Source organism: Leucoraja erinacea, chromosome 18 (genome assembly GCF_028641065.1).
Source record: "Leucoraja erinacea ecotype New England chromosome 18, Leri_hhj_1, whole genome shotgun sequence".
Classification (NCBI taxonomy): Eukaryota; Metazoa; Chordata; class Chondrichthyes; order Rajiformes; family Rajidae; genus Leucoraja; species Leucoraja erinaceus.
Genome location: NC_073394.1, coordinates 35688333 through 35701976, shown reverse-complemented (window position 1 = coordinate 35701976; position 13644 = coordinate 35688333). Strand labels below are relative to the sequence as shown.

Here is a 13644-nt window from a genome sequence, read left to right as displayed (position 1 = left end):
TGTATAACAATGGGTTGGAAGAAAAGCCACTGGGCTGGAAGATTCAACCCAAGTGTTTCTTAAGCCCCTATCTCACTTGCGTGTCCTTGGCACGCTAGTTACACGACCACGTGGTCACGTTGAGGCGCGAAGGTCGCGCGCAACTTCATGCACCCGCACAGCCACCTGGAGCTTGTGACGTCATTTGTAGATGGACACAAAATGCCGGAGTAAGTCAGCGTGACCGGCAGCATCTCTGGAGAGAAGCAATGGGTGACGTTTCGTGTCGAGACTTCTTCAGTCTGAAAGAAGGGTTTTGACCCGAAACGTCACCCATTGTTTTTCTCCAGAGATGCTGCCGGTCCCACTGAGTTACTCCAGCATTTTGTGTCTATCTTCAATCATCTTGGCCCCGCTCTGAGAGTAGGAGTGGGGGCGGATCCGGATCCACAACGGCCGTGAACCACAGGCCGAGCTCAGTGATCGTTTGCCTGCTTCTGCTGCTGTTGGAGGTGAGACATTGCGTCGCGCCAGGGTCTTGGGCCTGTCCCACTTTGGCCGTCAGTTACGCGACAGGCCGGTGGCGCTCGAAGATTTCGTTCGCAACAAAATTTCGGAGCCCTGCGCGATGTCGTGCACAACTCCATACCTCTCCGCGCTTCTCAGTGGGACTGGCCCTGCGCGGCCACACGATGCCCGTGCGCCTCAACGCGACACCGAGGCCGCGTAATTTGCGTGCCAAGGACACGTAAGTGGGACAGGCCCTTTAGTTTCAGCCAGAGTGCTTGATAAACCCTTGTGTACCTCGACAACAGTCCCGAGACTGACCCTCAAGCTTTGCTGATGTTAGCAGCAAAGACATCCCATGCCCCAGCTGCTTTTTCAAATTAGCCTGACTATAGTTGACACAAATGATCTGTATTTCCAGCCTGAATTAATCCAAGCATTAAACAGCAATTTGTATTAATTATATTTTATATTTTCATTATGGAAAATATTTTGAATCAGTCCATTAGATACTGCAATTTAAATGCAGTTCTTATAAACTGTGTCTTGTGATATTCAGCTATTTGCTCTGTAATAAACAAAGTTGATACAAGACTTACCAAAAGCCAGTCATGTGCAACTACATTTAATTTTTAATCATAGTTGTATACTGATTCATGATTATTTGTCAACATTTTGAATGTACAGAAGCTGTATCGAGTCTTTTATTTCACATTTTAAAAGTTAATTACTTGCTAACATTAGCATTATTAATTGCTGAATAATAGTCAATTTAGTATGAAAAATACAAACAATATTTCAATATTAATGACTCAATTTTCTTGCGGAATAATACAGAGGTTCAGGGTAGATAAACATGCTGGAGAAACTCAGCGGGTGAGGCGGCATCTATGGAGCGAAGGAATAGGTGACGTTTCGGGTCGAGACCCTTATTCAGACTGAAGAAGGGTCACGACCCGAAACATCATCTATTCCTTCGCTCCATAGATGCTGCCTCATCCGCTGAGTTTCTCCAGCATTTTTATCTACCTTCAATTTTTCCAGCATCTGCAGTTCCTTCTTAAACAGAGGTTCAGGGAATCCTTTTTGTTGAGTGATCCTTTGGTCATGTGACATGACAGACAAAGTGTTGTTTTTTCTGTGGCTTTTGATTCTGCACAGATCAGCTGGCAATGCTTGGTGTTACATAAAAATCTGTCAAATAGTCCCCTACTGAAATCAAGTAGTACCACCAAAACAATGCCATTGATAGACATGCAAGAAATGATGGAGAAATACACAGAGCCTTTTTGTGTATAAAATCATTAATGTCATTACATTTTTTGCAATATTATTACTTAAAATTTACATTAATGCTATCAATGCTATTGTGTAGATCTGTTGGATAGTTTTTCTCCCTCTCTTACACGATACTTACATTGAGAATTATTACACTATATAGCCATCTGAAAGTTGTTATTGTTTCTTTATACAAAGTATAAATCATAATGAATATAAATGTATACATTCACTAAAAGATCATATATTTATAACATGGCACTGTGTGCAGACTGAAGCTACAAGTATACAGTCTAAATAACCAATGAATTGGTCAGAAAGGAATTCAATTATTTGCTTCACAAGTGCAGATGGTGTTACTGTGGTGAAGCAAAGTGATATCATTGAATAATAGCTCAAGATAAAATTTGGGATTTTATAGCACCAAACCTACCCATTATACCTTTATAGCTTAAAAATATATTTATTCTATAATTATACATTCATTTAGGTCTTTGATAGCTGCAATGAACAGAGCTGCCACCAACTATATGGGTTTCTTTTACTGCACTCTAGCAAAAGATTCATTTTTCTATCAGTCGTATGACGTTTTTCCCTCTGAATGAATGCTAAGACTACATTCATCATCTTGATCGTGTCTAGACTAAGATTTGAGTTAATGTAATTTTCCCCTCACCACCATACCAGACCAGGTCTGAGACCTAACACTTTGTGGCATCTCACCCATCTCTCCAACCATTCAGTGGTTTAGAGTGCCAAAAACTGGCAGATGAGAATCTCTGTTGAAGTAGAGGCTATGAGAATCTTCACTGTCAGTGGAACCTGGGAGGGAGAAGTGTAGCAGTGGATGGAAGAGGTTCAGTGGATTGCCCTGCTGATCCACCCATCATCTCAACTGAGACAGTGTGCTCAAGGCTAATAGCACCGCCAGGACTTTTGTGTGTTCTTGGTTTGCCAATGATGCAAATCTAGTTGGGAAATTGAGCAATGAATATGCCAAGATTCTGCCTAAAACTATGGATAAAATATGTGAATGGACAAGATCAAGACATTGATACAGTGAGAAATGAAGTGTACCTAAGAAATTATAATGACTTGATAGGAAAGAAAGAAACATAAAAGTGCAAGAACAAAGGCATCGCCCTTTAAATGGTACTTCTTGAGGTCCAGTCCAATAAAACCCTTGTACTCTTTCAATTCCGCCTGTGTACATTTTAATTTTAATCACCGTCTTGGACTTGCATTCTAAAATTCGCTCTACCTTCTCTATAATTCCCTCGCCACTCTTAAAAAGCTTTGTCAGATCTATTTTGACGCAATTTTTTTAAATTATTCCTGTTACTCAATGTTAATTTTTTTTTGTAGGTGTTCTCCGCTGCTGTTCCATCATATAAATCAATATATTAGATGAGCCTTTCATTGTGATATCATTGAATAATAGCTCAAGATAAAATTTGGGATTTTATAGCACCAAACCTCCTACCCATTATACCTTTATAGCTTGAAAATATATTTATTCTATAATTATACATACTAGTTTTTCCCTTTGCTGGTTAGCCCCCTTCCTGTTCTTGTCTTTGGAAAATGTATTTGGAATCTCCTTCGGTCACCCTTTCAGATGGCTTGTGCCAGGCCTTCTTTGTATTCATCTTAAATTTGCCCATCACGTTTGATGATCATTTTATATCCTTGATCTCTGCTCATCTGTCATGGGAAGCAGTTTCTCCTCTGAAAAATCTGCTCGATGGTGAGTACATTTGCTGTTCGTCCTGTAGTTTGCTCCATGAGAATTGGATAAATCTCTACCTGAGCTTTGTTTCAAGCTGTTTATAACCAACCCCCAACCATTTTAAAAAAGAACGTGACTCGAGTTGGGTTCATTGTATGAGAATAGCACCAAGGTTGGACCCCTGGCAAGTTCACAGGAAAGGTGGGAATATATAGTGAATTTGGCCTTAGGATAAATTAATGCAATCTACTCTCTATTATAATGTAAGGGTACATCACCTAACTGATGCACTGCAAGACAACAGGCATGAAGGAATTCCCTGGTGGGACTGACAATTGAAGTTATGCATTCCCAATTATTAGTTTCAGACAGTTTCTTTGCTGGTGTTTGTCTCTGGTCCATATTTGAGTACTTTTGCAAACCTCATATTTTGGTTGACATCCCATTGTAAATGGGCATGAAATATTTTGAATACCACATGATTATAATAAGCGCAGACTCGCCAATCGTTTTGCCGAACACCTCCGCTCAGTCCGCCTAAACATACCTGATATCCGATTGCTAAACACTTGAACTCCCCCTCCCATTCCCACACTGACCTTTCTGACCTGGGCCCCTCCATTGTCAGAGTGTGGCCCAGCGCAAATTGGAAGAACAGCACCTCGTATTTCGCTTGGGCAGCTTAGACCCCAGCAGTATGAACATTAGCTTCTCTAACTTCAGCAACCCTTGCTTTCCCTCTCTCCCTCCCTCCCATCCCAGTTCTCCGACCAGTCTTACTGTCTCCGACTACATTTTATCTCTGCTTTAGCTAACAATCATCAATTCTCCATTTTCCTTGATCTCTATTCCCTTTGGCCTATTTTCACACCTTACACTTCCTTATCTATGTATCTCCCTCTCCCTTGACATCACTCTGAAGAAGGGTCTCGACCCATTCCTTCTCTCCATAGATGCTGCCTGGCCTGCTAAGTTACTCCAGCAATTCGTGTCTAACCTGGCTGGTGTGGGCACGTTGGGTCGAAGGGCCTGTTTCCAGGCTGTATCACTCTGACACTTCGGTTTAAACCCGAATCTGCAGTTCCTTCCTGCACATTATAATAAATGTGGCACTCTGATACTTATTGTTTCTCTGGATTGATTCTTCATTGGCTATGCACATCCATCACCCTTTGTATACATTTTCACATGCCAGTTACAATTGTGATCAACCCATATATGCTGTACTTCATCTTTGTTTGCCCAGGGAATTTATTTCCACCACCCTCGCACCAGCCCATTGCGTCTTCATGGGAGTGGATGGAGGTATAACAACACTCTGACAGGTGGCAGTCTAATTGTGTGGCGGCACAGGTTTGTTTTGATCATCGAGCCATGTTACAACATTCAAACTGATCTCTTCTTTGCAGATGAGCAAGAAGATGGGTCGGATCAATTTGTTAATTCAAGTTCAAGCAATGCAAATAATGGGACAACAAAAGATACTGCAGTCCGGACCACAGGTAACTGCATCATGGTCTAATTCCTAAAAGGTTCAGCTTGGTGTTTGTAAGATGGCGATTCCTTATCCTGGACTCAACTCTCTGCCTTCGATACTAAATTATTTTAAGCACTTGGATCAGATCACCCTCCACTCACTCGCATACTCATAGGAATACTGCAACAAATTGTATTTAGACAACTGCAGATGCTGGCTAATACACAAAAGGAGCCAAAAGGCTGAAATAACCAGCAATTCAGGCAGCATCCCTAGAGAACATGGACAAGCGATGTTTCGGTCGAGACGCTTCAGACTGATTGTGTGTGGGGGAGGGGGGGGGGGGGAGAGAAGAAAGCTGGAAAAGGGGAGAGGCAGGACAAAACAAGACATATAATAGGCCGACATGTGCAAGGTTTTTTGTCCATGCAAATAGCTGACAAACCATTGGTATGAACATTGCTTTCTCCAATTTTAGGTAACCTCTAACTGACCACCCCACTCCCCTTCTGTGTCCCACCAGAGTCCCACCTATTTCTTCCCCCAGCCCACTGCTACTTTCCAACCTCTGGCTTCACAATCCACAACTCGTCAAACCTGCCTCGCACCTCTGTTCTTATCTGTCTTTTGTTTCAACCACCTGCCTGTCCAGTGATGCTGCCTGAACTGTTAAGTTACTTTGTGTCTTTTTGTATAACAACTTATATTTGCAAGCCATCTCTAATGCTGTAATGCAATGGCCAGGACACCAATCAACAGCATGATTCTGAACTATCTGAACAGGAAATCAAAAGATTATTCCGAGAAGTGAAGCAATCTCTATTTGGGGAGCGAATTTAACGAATGCCAAATCAGTTAAAAACCAACAGTAGAGAGATTAGATTATGCAGAATACGTAGTAGAGAATTGGAACACAAGCCAAGATAGTATTTCCTGATTTGATTAGATGGCGTGCAAACAAAATCTTTTCACTGTCCTCTACATGTGATAATAACAAATAAATGTAAGATACGGCAATCTATTGTAATTTAACACTCCAGTAGCATGCTGGTGCATCTGCACTGTAAATATGAGGCAAAAAATATCCTTGGGATCATGTATATAATATTGAAAGGAAAATTCTGGGTGAGATATAGCTCAATTAAAGCCTATTATTTATTTTTGTATTCTGGTCTCTGAGTTTAAGGTCAATAATGAACTGGATATTTATGACATAAACCACAAAAGCAACTGAGCTGTTACAGAAAGTAAACAATTATGTCATAAATGTCCATACTCTTTCACTCTTCCTAACCTTTATTTAGAAACTGCTTCACTATGTCTCACTTGGATTAGATGGATAACTCTCACTACTTGTGGCTTTGGACAAATTCACATTCCGTCAATTTACTGTCCATCACCTATAAAATCTACCACCCCTCCCAACACTGAGATTAATGTGATGGTGTTGCAGTGTTTCCAAGAAGGGGCTTGTGATGAATGGGCATGAGTACATTAATTTTTAATTTGTTTTGGTGAATTGCTCTATTTCAGGTGGACTGGGCTTGCTGGGTGCTTACACGGACAGTGACGATGAGGATAATCCTGATGCTGAGCCCCAGGAGCCAGTGCCCCGGCCCACTAAGCCTGCAGACATCGACAGCACATTGGCAAATTTCATGGCGGTGAGGATCAATTGATATTGGGCTTGTTTAACACTACCAGTCATTCCATTTCTTTTGCTTTCTCTTCCCCCATTTATGATCCACAGTTATCCTTTTAATTTGTTCTCCCAGACTCTCCACTGCAGCATTGTTTTCTCCTTCTCTCCATCACCACTCAGTAATTTGAATGCTTCACTATGCCCTCTTCAACCCAACCCTACTCCCCTTCCACAGTTTTTCCATTCTCCCACCCATGTTCTTTCCATGCTGCCCATGACTCCAGTCTGTCTAGAACATCAAAATGCATACAACGTCTTGTTCTTTCTTTTCCCTTCCTGTTGGATTATCTTGCGCTGTGTACGGACTGAAGAATTTGTGAAATTATACTTTGAAGAATGCACTAACTACATGTAATGTATTTTACCTACAGGAGATTGATGCAATTACAGCTCCTATGCCTGTTTCTGAGTCGGCCTCTTCCACTAAGGCACCAGCCCCAACACCCACACCACCTCGGCCAGAACCCAAACTTGTGCCGAATGCTCAAAAAGCTGCAAACAACCACATTGACAGTGAAATGAATGCTCTGGTGGTGAGCGATAACATGACAGCTGAGTGGCACTATGATACACAATATTCATTGGCTGGAGGTACATGTTAGCTTAATATTATACAGTCAAAATGTAACATTTTGTTGTATACAGAACCTATTAGATAATTGATGTTGTCACTGCATAGGATGCTGGCTGTAGCTATGTGTTTTCATAGAATTTTACACATAATTTTATACAACAAGCCATGAACCATTTGGCCCACTGTGACTGTCGGCTCTTTAAAAGCGTTACCTAATTCTTTTCATCCCACCATCCAATTTTTCCCCATGCCCCTGAAGTTGGGTCTCCAAAGTCAATGCTCCTATCTATACATTTTTGAAAAGAAATGTTCTCCCCCATAAATTTTATGAAAGGAGAGCAATGTTGCCTTCCGTACACCCTCTATCTCATTTGCCTTTGTTTAAAAAAAAAATAAAAAAATGCCAGGGGGATATTATTATGATGGAGCCACGCAAGATTGCAGATACTGGAATCATGAGCAAAATTCAAACTGGAAAAACTTTGCAGGCCAGGCAGTATCTGTGGGCGGAAATGAAAATATTGAAGAAGTGTCCTGGCCTGAAATGTCCATCCATTTCCCTTCACAGATGCTGCCAAACCAATTCAATTCCTCCAGCAGTTTGCTTTTTGCACATGATCATTATTACCACTGAGATTCTGAAGTCTGGTGCTCCTATTTCTCCTCCTTCCCCTGGCCCGCTAATCAAAACTGTTAATGTTTCCACAGACCTAAAGTACAAACTTTTGCTGCTGTTTCCTCAATGCTGTAGTTGCATTTTCCAACTCGCTTGGTCTATAACACCCGTTTACTGCTTAGTTCTTGTCATCACAATGATAATCTTGCTTAAACGTTAATAAAGCCAGTTTGCCTTTTATTAGCCCAGGCTTTCGTAAGAGACTGAACTTTATCCTTGTCTCTACCTTGTCTACATACTCTTCCCACGGTTATTGTAACACTTAGTAGCCTGTAATCCCAAAGTTTATCCCCTCCCAGTTTTCATAAATTCTGCAGTCTGCTAGTGGTTTGATATCAGTCCCATATGCTAAGATGATAGTAATGTTTTGATAAGACCCTTTGGTATTTTTAACACTATTTACCCTCTATCTAAGATGCCACATCCAGTTCAGGTGACTGAGTGATGCTAGCATTTTTAGCACCCATCTTCTAAATATTAATGCTATTCTGTTCTGATGATGGATGTAATACATTCACTCGGTATTTCAGGTATTTTCTCAGAATTTATTTTTGGCGTGCCACCTGTTCATATAATTGTCTCTTTACTTTGTGGATTATTTGAAGTACATTTTAAATGACTTCCCAACCATTTTTCAAACTCATTCTTTGTATTTCTATCCTTCTCCAAATCCTCCTGTATACTATGTTTTTGAATTGCAATATATATTTGGTATCAAATATTTGCCACACTATTGCCAGCCATTTTCTTTTCCTTCCTGCCCAGTTTAAAACCTGGAATCTATTATAATCGCAATATCATAACGCCCTGTGACAACTTTGCCTGTTGAATTTACTTTTCCAGCATTTGCATTCTTTGTACATTTAAGAGAGCTGCAGATATAAATGGTTCAGTTAGTTGGACAAAACCATCAGGAGAAATATGAAGTTATGCACTTGGGGAAATACAACAAGACAAGGGCAGTGAACAGCTGTTATTGGTGGTGTGGAGGAACAGAAGGATGTTGGAATGTTTGAGTGTTAGGAACGATCTATCGATAGTCAATGGCTACAAAGTCAATTAGCCAAAGTAAAGGATATAGTATTTTGGGAGTGTACATTAGATCTCAACTACATTAGTTAAGCCACAGTTTTAGTCCTGGATACAGTTCTGGTTGCCATATTACAAGAAAAATGTGATTGCACTGGAGAAGATGCAATTGAGAGAGTAAGAGAATGATGCCAGGAACTGGGAAATTGTAGCAATGAAGAAAAATTGTATGGTTGCATTTCCTTGGAATGGAAGTGGTTGCAAGGAGATTTGAGAAAAACAACATTGAAGGGCCAAGATCAAGAAAATAAGATGGTAGAAGGGTGAAATAAGGTGAGGAGGGTTTTGTGATGGGTGGACAAAGACCAGAAATGAAAAGATAGAAGGTGTGAGATAAAAGTATTGAATTATGTAAATTGTGAAACTAGAATCAGTTGATAGTCTTTCCCGTGATGGAGATAGTGATCAAGAAAGGGGAGAGAGAGGTGTCAGGGTGGCCCAAGTGAATTTCAGGGCAGGGTGGCAGTTAGTGGTAAAGTTAATGAAATTAACGAGTTCTGCAGGGGCGCAGGAGGCGACCCTGTTGAAGTCATCAATATTGCGGAGAAAGTGTCGGGGGATAGTTCCAGTGTACGATTGCGACGTGGACTGTTCAATGTAGCCAACAAAAAGGCAGACATAGCTGGGGCCCATGCAAATGTCCATGGCTACACATTCAAGTTGGAGAAAGTGCGGGCAGTCAAAGGAAAAGTAGTTAAAGACGAGGACAAGTCCTGCCAGGCAGAGAAGAATGTTAGTAGAGGGAAATTGATTGGATTTCTGTTGAAGGAAGAACCAGTGGGCTTTGAGACCTTCCTGGTGGGGGATGGAGGTGTTAAAGGGACTGGATATCCACAGTAAAAACAAGGCAATTGGGGCCTGGAAACAAAGTTATTGAAGGGCATGTAAGGCTTCTTGGATGTAGATGTATTTGATGGGGAGATGCCCAGAGTTGATGGGATTGGAAACGGCAGTTGCTGAGTGTCTTCTGGTGATGCTCTGCCAGGCTGGTATTGCAGCCAGCTTTGGCTTATGCTTGTTTTGGGGGCTAGTCCCCTTCAGTTTTCTCTTCAGGTACTGGCTCACATATCTTCATTGATGATACAACTGCTGATGGCAGAGCATAATGAATTCTGAAGTGGATAGACACATCCTATCTGCTCAAGTTCAAACAAATGCCTCAAAACTCATTGGCCGGCAGTTCATTCTACAGCATACTCAATTGGGTTCAGATCGGATAATTCTTTTGACATCAACTGTGCAGGTCTTCCTTGGCCTGCCAGTCCCTTTGCGATTAGTAAGCTCACCAGTGCTCTTTCTCCTTAATGATGTTCCAAACAGTTGATGTTGGTAAGCCTAAGGTTTGGCTGATGTCTCTAACAATTTTATTCTTGTTTCTCAGTCTCACAATGGCTTCTTTGACTTTCATTGACACAACTTTGGTCTTCTTGTTGATAAACAGCAATAAAAAATTTCCAAAGTGATGGAAAGACTGCAGGAAAGACTAGGTGCTGAGAGCTCTCTTATGCCTGTATTAAGGAGGCATTTAAAATCACCTGAGCAATTACAAACACCTGTGAAGCCATATGTCCCAAACATTATGTTGCCCTGAAATTGGGAGAACTATGTATAAACTCAGCTGTAATTTCTACATGGTGAAACCAAAATGTAATAAAAAAACCCTTTAATAAAATCTGACAATATGCACTAAGCATATGCGATTTTCCCCCCACCCCCTTTTTTTTCTATTACAAATCTCAAATTGTGGGGTACAGAGGCAAATAAATAAATGATGGGTCTTTAGCCCAAACATTATGGAGGTCACTGTAATACTGCCTTTTATCTGACCCATGAAAGTGGTACCTTCATATTTAACCACCTAATTCGACTGCCATGTATTTTCCTGCTTCCCAATCCAGCTTTGATGCCTTGAACCTGCTTCATCCTCCCCGGAGCTCACTCTCACCCAGTTTCTTGGTAAACCCAAACACTAAATTAACTAATGTATGTATTGTGAATATCTGAGGTCCAGCTATCACTGCACCACTTCCCAGTCTTCACCTGTCATCGATTAAGGTCCTTTATTCCTACTGTTTTCTGTTGACCCGTTTTCAAACACTGCCAATATGTTACCCACCCCCACCCCATTCCATGTACTTCAATTTTGTGTACTCTTCTGAAATCCAAGTACACTAATCTTCAGTTTTCTCTTGCCTAATTTACCTGTTACTTCCTCAAAAAAACGCAGTAGATATGTCCCCTTCTTAAATCCATGCTGTCTGTGTTTAATCAATGGCATTTTCTAACTATCCTGCCATCGTATCCTTTATTCCTAACCAGTGATGTTAGGCAAATATAGTTTGTCTGTAGCTCCCTGTTTTCTCTCTCGTTTATTAAATAATAGGGTTTGCTCCCTTGCAATCTGCAGAAAGTTATATAATCCATTGAAATTTTGGAAAATTTACACATTCGTCTACTATTTCCATGGTTACTTTTAGTTCACTGTGATGTGAATTATCTGGGGCTAAATTTATCTGTTTTCAGTCCCATTAATTTATCCAGTATTTTTCTTTTAACTCGTACTAATTTCCTTTAATTTCTCCCCCCTCAACTTAGTTTCTTGGCATTGCTGGGGTTATTTCTGAGCTCCATGCAGATAGATTCAAAACCTTCAATTATTCTGCTATTTTCCCCAAAATAAATTCTCCCATTTGTCTTTTGTAATCTATTTTCTTTTTGCATACTTGTCGAGCCTTTCACATTTTTCATTTGTGTTCCTCTCAAGTTTATTTTCTTGCTCTACTTTTGCTCTCATAATCTTTTGGTTTGTTTTATTTCTGAATTTTGAAGTTTTACTCCCAATCCCGAGGCTTGCTGCCCTTTATAATATCTTTATATCTTTCTTATTTGAATCTAATACAATTCTTAACTTTTGTTCACCATAGCTAATGTGATTTTGTGTTTTTGTACCAGATAGGAATTTGTATATGCTGCAGTTCCCAAATACATAAAAGATAAACATCGTAGTGCTGGATGGCTCAAGTCATTGAGGCAAACAAGAGAACTTGGGAGTTACGGCAAAAGTTGATGGCTTTGACCATGATACCTGATATTTAAAATGGACAAATGTGTAAACATTCACAAGATGTGAGGAAGGTACAGATCAGGTTCACAGTTTATGAATGGATACTACAAAATTCATGATGACGGTAGACACTTTGTGGATTCTACAACTTTGGCTCAACCACCGGAGTGTGCTGAGAGAGGGTGAACTTTGGACTAGATGTAAATTTAGTAGATACAAAAGATGTTCTTTTCTCTTATTGCTACAGTTAATGTGGAGATGGGTGACTGGCAAGAGGTGTGGGATGAGAATACAGGCTGTTACTATTACTGGAACATACAAACCAATGAAGTGATGTGGGAACTACCTCAGTACCTGGCCACTCAGCTTCAAGGACTCCATTACCAGGCCAGGTGGGTACTCAACCACAACGGGTCAATGTTCACTCATAAAGCAGATGTCTAGCGCACTTTCTGCTGCCATCTATAATTGTTATTAACTGATGTAACCTGATGTTTGTTTTATTTTTATTTTTTTAATTTAAAATCCAGTTGAAAATATGGCACATACTATAAAATGCCCTTAACTCGCCAACCCTGCTCTGTCAAGGTGGGCCGCACCATGTTGTACACCAGTATTTCGATCAATTGAGTCAACCCAGTTCTGGCTTGTCGCTGGAGGGCAAGGCAGACTCCAAAAAAATTATGCATGTTAACTCAGAGTTCAGAGAATGTTTAGTCTCCCCTTGGCTCTCCTCCCAAGCCCCTGTAAGTCTGAGGTGATGCCATAATTGAGTGCTTGGCATGATTTTAACGTGTGTGCCCTCTGTCAGCATGAGGTGTTTTTCTTATGTTGGGATACGTGGAAATGCACACTTGACGGTTGTTCACATTCGTTTGTATCTTCCATGAGAGAAAGTTAAACATTGTTAATGAAGAAGACGCAGCAATGGCAAACCCAGAGGCCCAATTTGAGGGCAGTGAAACTAAAGGTCGGAAAGAATCAAGTATGCAAGAGGATTGGGGGATCTTGGCCAGACGTCTCCTTGGATCAGCTATTGATGCCAGCAATCAGTGAAAAAAAATGTTCATTTTACATAATTTCTAACCAAAAAACAGTCTGCAATTTTCCACTCCTAGCAATAGTGTGAAGGGCTGTTTCGCCAGGCGGTGCGACACCTCGATACACACGAGCAGGGGTGATACGACCAGTGATTCGATGCTGGCTAGTGCAAGTGGTGATCTTAGACCTACTAGTGTCTGTTCCTGTATTCGTTTACTGTTGAGGGCGTGCAAAAGGTAATGGATTGGCATTCTAACGTGCCACGCAAAGGTTTTAGGCTAAGTATTACAGTGTAATATCATTCTGCAGCAGTTTCTAATTTTGTAATCACCAGGCAAGAATTAGATTCATGATCAACTCTCCAACCAAAAGTGGGATGTTTGCAATGTTGTTGCAAGGAAGTCTGCCTGCAACTAAATGATGCATTGGTGAGACCGCACCTGGAGTACTGTTTAGTTTTGGTTTCGACAAAGGATATTGTCTTTGCGAGGGACGCGGAAGGTTCACTTGATTAGGAAACAGACTGGA

The 13644-nt window shown here is 40.9% G+C and overlaps 1 protein-coding gene across 2 annotated transcripts in view; it reads left to right on the top strand.

Annotated features, from left to right (window-relative positions):
• fnbp4 (formin binding protein 4) overlaps nt 1–13644 on the top strand; it is a 35298-nt gene that overhangs the window by 4037 nt on the left and 17617 nt on the right. For both annotated transcript variants that reach the window (XM_055649853.1, XM_055649852.1), the window contains exons 2-5: nt 4903–4995; nt 6504–6634; nt 7044–7263; nt 12323–12467. In XM_055649853.1, the coding sequence (XP_055505828.1) occupies nt 4903–4995; nt 6504–6634; nt 7044–7263; nt 12323–12467 (589 nt within the window). The remainder of the gene's footprint in view (nt 1–4902; nt 4996–6503; nt 6635–7043; nt 7264–12322; nt 12468–13644) is intronic.